The 9,533-nt window shown below is 37.2% G+C and overlaps 1 protein-coding gene across 1 annotated transcript; it reads left to right on the top strand.

The window, feature by feature from the left end:
- The first annotated feature begins 7,936 nt into the window (after window positions 1-7,936).
- Window positions 7,937-8,385, top strand: LOC141571875 (large ribosomal subunit protein eL42-like). The gene has a single exon (XM_074333995.1). It carries the CDS (start codon window positions 7,937-7,939, stop codon window positions 8,333-8,335), a length of 399 nt encoding a protein of 132 aa, XP_074190096.1. The 3' UTR covers window positions 8,336-8,385.
- Window positions 8,386-9,533: the final 1,148 nt, after the last annotated feature.

The following is a 9,533-nucleotide window of genomic DNA, read 5'->3' as shown; positions in this document are numbered from 1 at the left end:
GGGAGTAATGAGTAAGAAGTGGAGTTAATTAAGAACCTCTTCCTAAAGGGAATTTCATAATTGAAATTTTAGGAGGGAAGTTGATGAGCTAGTATAAATAACCTGGATTGTGGAGGCTGTAGGAAGCAGGCGATGTTTACCTGATAAGAAAATAATGAAACTGGTGGGAAAGAAGAGGATGATTTTCTTCAAATATAAAAAGATCTACCACCAGAAGTAAAAATGGTGGCCCATATAATACCTAGTTTGATGGTATCTGCCCAGCTCATTTCCTCTTCTGTGTAAATGGTACCAACTAACAAAAATGACTATTACACCCATGTTTGAAGTACTTAACTCCTTCATTCCTCAGTTTATTGAACAAAGATAGCATCTAATCCAAGTTAGGCATTCAGATCCTCTTCTCTAGAAATTGTGATTGACCCAGCAAGACACAAACCTTTACTGTGTTATGCCACCAAGATTCGGGGATTGTGTGAAACAGTGGTTCACTGCCTTGACTAATATAGTAATTTAGACTATATCACCTCTAAATAGCCTTTTAAACTCTTAGATTTCTTAATAAAAGTAAGATTTAAAAAAATCTTATCTATAAATGACCTGTAAGATGGATCAAAGACAAAGAGAAAGTGGAAGCAGAGAGACCAGTTAAAAATTTAACACAAAAATTGAGCATCCACATAATAGGGGCCTAAATCTGTGACTAGGGAAGAAACAGAAAATAAGATGCGGCTGAGAGAAAGATTACCAGAGAAAAAATCAAAATAACCCGTATACTAATTACGCTTTTTTATTTCCTGTATTTCTGATGCGTTGACATTTGGGGTCTTCCTGTCCCTAGGGAGATTGCTCCTCCCAGGGCGAACCCTTTCCTAGAGATAGTAAAGACTTGGCTGTGAGTTTGTCTTTCATACTCAAACCAACCAATCCAGATCCTGCACTCCAACGTCCTTCTTTACAAGACTCTCACAGGGCTCTCACTCTCTGACCCATTGATCACTTGCCCTAATCACCAAAAAACCAGGTACCGGGCAACTAGAGACAGACTCTGTGTCCCAGAGCCCACAGCAATTATTCAAATCCTAAACTTGCTCACTCTGCCTCACTCATTCCTTCCCTTAAAAACCCCCATAAAGGCTCTTGCCCATATTTTCCCTTCACTCCCTCTGTTTCCTGATCAACCCTGGTATTTCCCTCAGTCGCCCTGCTTGGCATGGTATATGCCTCCTCTTGTAACTGTAACAACCTATCTTTTTTTTTAATTAATTAAAATTTATTGGGGTGACAATTGTCAGTACAGTTACATAGGTTTTAGGTGTACAATTCTGCAATACATCATCTACATATCACATTGTGTACTCACTGCCCAGAGTCAGTTCTCCTTCCATCACCATATATTTGATCCTTTTTACCCTCATCTGTCATCCCTTTCCCCACTTCCCCTCTGGTAAGCACTAAAGTATTGTCTGTGTCTATGAGTTTTTGTTTCTTTATTTTTTTTCTTTGTTGTTTTCAGTTCTATATACCACATATCAGTGAAATCATATGGTTCTCAACTTTTTCTGTTTGACTTATTTTGCCTAGCATAATAATCTCAAGATTCATCCATATTGTCGCAAATAGCACTATTTCACATTTTCTTATCCGATGTTCATTGCAGCTTTATTTACAGTGGTCAAGACATGGAAACAACGAAAGTGTCCTTCAATAGATGATTGGATAAAGAAGTTGTGATATATACACAATGGAATACTATTCTGCCATAACAACCTATCTTTTTAATGGCCATTGTCTTCTGGTCTGTCACCCTTGCCATGCCTTAATAATAATAACACCTACATTTAAAATCACGAATTGAGTGTGATGGATGAGAAAGAGTCAAACACTACTTCACCACTTCACCTTGCACCACTCTCCACCTGCCCACTATACTTCAGTTGTCTTTCAGTACCTTGAACACACTGAGTTGCTTCCCACGTCAGCATATTCAAACCTGCCCTTCCGTCTGCCTAGAGTTTTCTTATCCTTTCTCTTCATGTGGCTTACTCTCTCCTGGCTAGTCTCAGGTCTCTGTTCAAATGTCACTTCTATCAGAGGCTTTCCTTGAGTCCTCAATCTAAATTATGTCCCCACTCTTCATTACTATCTTTCATACAACCCTGAATTTTTTATTTCATAGTATTTACTACAAATTACTATCTAATTTGTAATTACATATTTCTGTAGGTGTTTGGTTCAAGTCAATCTGTCCCCCTAGACTGTGTCATGAGGATAGTGACCATATCTCTTTTATTTCACTCTTTTATACCCAATGTCCAGTATAGTACTAGATAAATACCTAATAAATATTTGCTGAATGAATGAATGTTTTCCTAGATTTCTAACCTAAAACACTGGAGAAATGATACACATTGTCTGAGTCAGTATTCACATATCGAAGAAATAGCAGTATTTGTAGAATCAAATAATTAAAGACTTAGTCAGGGAATAAAAACGAATCAGTCAGGGAATGTCAACTCTCTGGCACAATATCCAGCATGCCAAAGTAGATCAATTAACAAACATTAGTTCCATTCCTTTATCTCTTAGGACTTACACCCCAAACCACCAGATGAACCATCTGCCACAGTGGAACTTGCACTGAAACAAGAAAGATAAACTTTTAGATACTCGTCTTCCTAATGCCAGGAAGCCCAAGAACTACTCCAGGAAGGATGTCATAACTTCAGGAGACGCAAGCCCATAATAGAGCCACACTCCAATAACCAATATTCCATTTAAAGGCTTCCCATACATCTAGGTTCTCAAACTCAGCGGGCCAGCTCTAGTCTCTGCCCAACCTTTTGGCTCTAAGGCTTCAGCCAGCACACTAACCTGAGCATTCTTTATCTCTCAGTAGAGTACATATATCCCATCTTGGCAAATCTGACTCTATTCTGATCAAGCAGACTGGTGTTATTCTTCCTCCCAATATTTAAAATAGCCTAGCATTTAAATAACTTATCCAACTAGAAAAGGACTTCTTTCTTCCACAGCTGACCTATTTTTCATAACAAAGAAAAATTGCTCAGCAAATAGGTAGGGGGAAATATGCTCTTTGCAGAAGCAGAAAAAGAAAAGGAAACTCTAGTTTAGATTTTCCTAGAATATTTCACTCCTTACAAAATGTCCACTGAAACAGGCATGTCACACTTAAGCTGCAAAGGTTTGGGGAGAATAATATTTTTCTTAATTTGTGGTGTCATATTCTAGCCTTTCAGATTTACATGTTTTATAATTGTCCTTTGATCATTGTTCAAAGCTAACTGAGTCTGTTTCCCCAGTATGCTAATGTGGCTCCAAAAATGTGGGGGAGGGAGTGGCAGCCATCAGTTCTACAGAAATAAACATGCTCAGCACATAAGTGCTATTCAATGAATCCAGCTATTTTGAAGTAACAACTTACAGATATTGACAGAAATTACTAACCTGCTGTAAAGGCATCTTTTGAAATACTGTATTCCATCTCAAATGACTATTAAATGAAAGGTAAAGGAGTATAAGACTGAACCTCATACTGCTAGCTAAGGACAATTAGGTAAGCTAATAGGTATGATTTATCTCTCTCCATGGATAGCAAAATGAATTTGAAGATCTCTTTGTAATCTAAAGAGCTTGGCTCAACTTCAAACAGCTCCCACCATCTGTTTCCAGTGTTAATTTGCCGAGTGCCTGGAGACTATTCTTTCCTGACCAACTCTCTGCAGTGCAATTCAAAGCTGCATGTAAATACACTTGGATGCATTTGGTCATTCCATGTGATATATATGATATATGATTTGGATATACCACATGAGACGTATGATTGATATAAAGCAAGAGTTTATGTATATTCTTTAATTTCCCACTTGGTCTCATTCTGATCACTGGCACCTATAACAGATCCAGTTGTTTTTTAGTTAAATTCAGAATCCCCCAGGTATAGATTAAATTACATGCTACTGCTGGACTTAGTGGGTCACATTGTATGGTATATAAATGATCACATTGTAAGGTATATAAATGTCAAATCATTATATTTATATTGGACACCTGAAACTAATATAATGTTATATGTTAACTATATTTAAATAAAAATGAAATAAAAATTTAAAAAATAAATAATCTCATGATCACTCATTAGCTAGGGCTACAAATACATCCAGAGTGACAGAGTTTATTTTTTTAAAGCTCAAATAGAGACTTCCCCTGCTAGGGGAAATCCTTTCAGTCATACAGAAATTAGTTGCCAAAGGTTTCTAGGCCATGTCAAAAGAAAAGAAAACCCCAAAATTGCTTAAATCACTACTTTAAAAATTTTAGTATCCAAAATGACATCCTAAGATAGAATTTTGATAGTGCTATGAAACACTTTCTCTCACAGACCAACCATGGAAAGAACATTTCCATTTTGCCTGCAGCAGCTATAAATGGGAATTTATGCTAGTTCAGCAGTTTTTGTGATTTCTCATTGGTTTCTTTGACATTTATCTGGTGCTCAAAATAGACCAAAAATAATTTTGCTCTGACTAAGTCTCAATTACAACTCGCATTTATTTCATAATTACTTTTTATCTTCTTTCAAAGCTTACTCATTCATGGATAATTATTAAGCACTTTTCAAATTCTTAACAATATGCATGGTATGAAACAGAGCCTTGAAATTTGACAAGTCCTAAAACTCATCATACTCTATCCAGGCAGAGAAGCGATGAGACATTTTATACAACTCAATCAATACCACCCCTGATGGCAATGAAGGAAGTCTAGCCTGAAAGGGCTAAGACCAGTTTTCCAGCCAAATGGGAGAGATGATGGATACTCTAGGTCTAGGCCATCAAGAAATCATGTCCAGGGATGTCAGCTGGACAGGCCGGAGTACATGAGGACTCTAAGGGCTGATGCAGAAACTAGCAGGTGACAAAATCAGCAGAAATGCTTCCCTCGGCACATGTCAGCCTAGCACTCCTTGCAATGTTGCATTCATTCCCCCTCCCTGTTTCAGCCTCTCCTCTCACCATTCCCCAGCTACAGGATTTATTAAATAGGCTCAGTAAATCATAGTACCAGTGCGTTAAGGGTAATTGTGCTCCCCATCTGAGCTGATGCAATACTATCTTACCTTTAATTCCTGCTCCTCCCTCATCGCCCAAATAAAGTATAGCCCAAAGACAGGTGAGCTGAGATTGGAGAGGGGAAGTTGCTGGTAGTTGGGCCAGAAGAGGACTGAGCCAATTCCTTTTTCTTTTCAGCTGAAGCATTTCTCCAGTTATATCTCATTAACATCTTAGGAAACCCAAAACCCTGCTTAGGTATAATAGAATAGCATTATTTCTAGTTTCACAACCATTTTCTATTGGCCTCTAGGAGAAAGGAAATCAAGTGACGGCCTATTGTTTTCCACCAAAGATGTAAGCATTTATATAGGAACCAAAAGAGTTGATGCCTTTGAAACACAGACCAAGAAAACCTGTAATACCCTTTCACCCATAAACGGCATATAGAACAAATAACACAGCTTTCTGTAACACAATTTAACATTTAAATTAGCTATTGAAAGAAATCTTAGAATAAAAGAAAATGAGAAAATAAATTATAAGGATAATAAAACGTTTTACAGTGCTGAAATGTATGATAAATAAATAGATATATGTAGCTGTGATATAATAAGTGAGTAACCACTAAAATAATAGGACACTGACACAAAACCAGAACTAGATTTGTGTATTTCTATGACTAGAGTGACATTCTAAATAATCATCTCATCTTTCTGGATGATTTGAAAATTGTGATTTTTCGATTGAAAATTCAATGTTCTGTATTACACTCTGTTTCAGGAATATTCGTGTCCTACCATTTATAATCAAATACTACTCCAGCTGCACTCTCATTCACTCCACCCCAACCACCTCCACCTCCATTCTCTGGCACCCAGAGCCATTACATCTGCAGGGACTCAGGATGTGATAATTAGGTTCTTTCTGACCTATTGTTTGATCCCTCTGAGCCCTGAGATCCCAGCAGTTATGCTGAGCCAGGAGCCTACATTGGCCAGTCTCAGAGATAGAGGAGAATCTAGGTTAGAAACCTGCAAACTGAAGTGGAAGTGGGAAGAAAGCAAGGCCTAAGAGGAGGAAAAATAGATTTGCAGTTTCCTGAGCTTACTTGATTATTTGGTTACCAGGGCCACGGCAAAGTCGCCCCTGTGAGTTTACTGGCACACCTCCAGAGATAAGAGATGTAATTATTCTATAAAGCATAATAATAGATAGGCAGGCTGGGCTTCATGGATGTGTGACCTGGGCCAGGCTTTCAGAAAGAAAGACGTAAACTGTCTTGAAATCATTAATAACTTTATCTTTGAACTCATTTGGTAAATGAGGTATGATGGCATCATGGGGCACTGGCACTCTAACAGCAGAGAGGGCGGCAGTATTCACATCTGTAGGCTCCTGGAGCAAGGCCTGTAGCACATCCCAGTAACCTGGCTGTGCAACTCTATGCCTTGGGGTGGTCCAGGTGATTGGAGATGGGCCATAGCAAAGGTAGTAGCAGTAGCAGAAGCCGCAGAAGAGAGAGGAAGGGCTCCACCTGGGGGCAGTGCTGGGACCCACGGTAGAAGGGCAGCTACCAGTCCATCCTCGGAGCCTGTCCAATCCCAAAGCGGCTTCCTGGAGCGTCTGCACAAGTATTAATTCTTGACCTGAGCCTGGGACAGGAATTGCTGGCACTCAGGCGATGAACTTCGTAAACCTTGTCCGTAATTAAAAAAAAATAAAAGAACAAACAACGACATTGCAATAAAGCGTTTTAAGGGAGTTATTACATTTCTTCAAGGAGTTTAGAATATTTGATTTTGAAAACTGCTGCAACGTTACAGAGCAAATATCCTCAGGCTTAGAAATAGATATTAAGTGCAAAGATTGTCATATTCGATGGGAAAGAAGGCTTTTTTTCATATGAAGCTTTGGATGAAACAATTATTAATGAGGAAGATAATTTTTAAATTAGTTTTTTCTTATAATTGAAGATACAGCGATACAACCCATAAAAGGGCCTATTGAATTATATGCAAATCATGAAGCGATTTGCAGGTTTTTGTACGACCTCCACAAGTTAAAGGAAATATCAGAAGAAAATGCCATCATATAAATTTCATTGAAATTTGAATTTACACTCAGACTTCCACAAAATGGATTTGTATTAAGTTAAAACTTTCTAGAAAAATTGTTCCACGAGAATCCACTCCAGATATACTAAAATTTGTTTTTCAAAATAATTGATCAGACATTTATCCTAATGTTGTCACATTAGGATATTAATGTCACATTAATAGTATTAAAAATAGAGTGTGATCTTGCACTTGCCAAGCATGACTGACATTACTTTCAATTCTATCAAGTGAAAATGTAGTTTCTAAAAGTATAAATTTTAATGACCTAATAAATTAATTTACAGAAATCTGAGCCAATAAAGTCTTACGATCAATCAAGATATAACATGAATCAGGATAATTTGTTGTACTAAAATTATGACATCAAAAATATTTTTCAATCTGTAAGTTATGTTGTTACTCAGGTCTCACCACTATCCCAATTACCTTTCAGAAGGAATAAAAGCAGTTTAAAGGAAAAAGCTTTATATTTTGGTTCCTGTAATGGCATTTTTCCTCTGCTTTTTGAATGAGGGGCTCTGCAGTTTTATTGATGGTTGAGCTCTGTCAGTTATGTAGCCATCTTGGAGGCAGGATTAAGCCAAAGAATTGAACTTCTCACAATTTAATTATAATTGTCCACATCATCCCAGAACTCTGGGAGTAATTTTTCTTTTCAAAAGAGGTGGAGCAGAAGAGCCAACAGTGTCTCAAAAGTTACTTCATAAAAGTGACTCAAGCCTTTCTGCTAGCTCTCTTGCAAACATGGTGAACGTTCCTAAAACCCGCCACACTTTCTGTGGCAGGCACCTTCCCCACAAAGTGACACACCGCAAGAAGGACAAGGATTCTCTGTATGCTCTGGGAAAGCGGCATTATGACAGGAAGCAGAGTGGTTATGATGGACAGACGAAGCCAAGTTTCCGCAAAAAGTCTAAAACTACAAAGAAGATTTTCCTGAGGCTTGAATGTGTTAAGTCCAACTGCAGATCTAAGAGAATGCTGGCTATGAAGAGATGCAAGCATTTTGAACTGGGGGGAGATAAGAAGAGGAAGGGCCACGGTGATCCAATTCTAAACTTCATATTTTATCATGAAGACAATAAAATCTTGATGATATGTTCTGTTCATGTAGTTGGTCTTTGGGGGAAGGAAATAAACTAGTGTCATTAATAAAATGTCCCCTGGGGCAAAAAAACAAGTGACTCAATACCCACTCGGCTAATGATTCTGTTCCTGGTGACCTTAATGCATACACACACAACTTAATATTCAAAATATGGAAAAATAATTAATCGAGATAATTATACTTTGGTTTTCACAGATATTATCACACATAATTATACTATTCAAAAAAATATTTACTCAGTGTCATGTCAAAGGTATATAAAATATAAATTAAAAAATACTTTGAAGGACATAGAGATCAGAGTTTAGGATGTTATATGTCTTGGTTGGATATGAGGAACCACAGAAGCTTCTACTTCCATTTACCTAACTTTGAAGTACCCGTAAATAAACTAGGTAATAGGATACTCCAGAAAAAATTATTCAGTGTCAATTACTTCTTGCTACTACAAATTTGAAACTAATTATCAACCATAACATAAAAAACAGGTTAATAATTGTTCTTTTTCCTTTCTTGTGTTGGATCCTAGAAATCTCAGTGCTAATTTAAAGCTCCATCACAGTAACCATATTAGTCTGGCACACTTACTGCTTTTTCTGTTTTTAATATTTCTATTTTCATTTTAATGACATTAATCCATATGTGACATGAAGCTTTATGTATATAGAGCAACTAATTTCTTCATCACCTGATCACAGTGGTTGGACAAGGTGAGCCAAACTAGACCAATCAAATGCTCTCTACCTTGAATATGAATCCAGAGCGATTTTAAAGCATCTAAAGAGCAGAACTGGGACAAGGTACTGTTCTAGGTGCTTGTTCACAAGAATAAGGAGGGAAATGCCATGTTAAATAACGATGGGTTTTCTCTGCAAGGAATTTCTTTAAAAAAAAAAAGTCATAAAAGAGCTAGCAATAAGATCCAATAATCTATGATATTGTCTGTCTTTCCCTTTAGTGAAAATTATCATGATGCCTGGTCAATGATGGGCAGCCATAAACTGATTGAGTAGATTTTGAGATTGGCAGTCTCAAAAATAAACTGTGATAATATTCTGAAAATACCAGGGGTGCCAAAAAATGTGTACACATGACTTGTATTCATCTTTTGTTATCAGTATATGGTGAGTATTACAATTTTAATACAGTTTTTTCCTTTCTTAAATGTGTATACATTTTTTGGGCACGCTCTGTATTCAACAACAGATCAAGAACTTGTTGCTAACAGTGGAC

The sequence above is a fragment of the Rhinolophus sinicus genome, linkage group LG05, assembly GCF_036562045.2.
Source record: "Rhinolophus sinicus isolate RSC01 linkage group LG05, ASM3656204v1, whole genome shotgun sequence".
Classification (NCBI taxonomy): Eukaryota; Metazoa; Chordata; class Mammalia; order Chiroptera; family Rhinolophidae; genus Rhinolophus; species Rhinolophus sinicus.
This window is presented reverse-complemented; position numbering and strand designations above follow the sequence as displayed.

Bases quoted from the DNA above. Each gene is read 5' to 3' on its own strand.
- LOC141571875 (XM_074333995.1), top strand. From the start codon at position 7,937: ATGGTGAACGTTCCTAAAACCCGCCACACTTTCTGTGGCAGGCACCTT.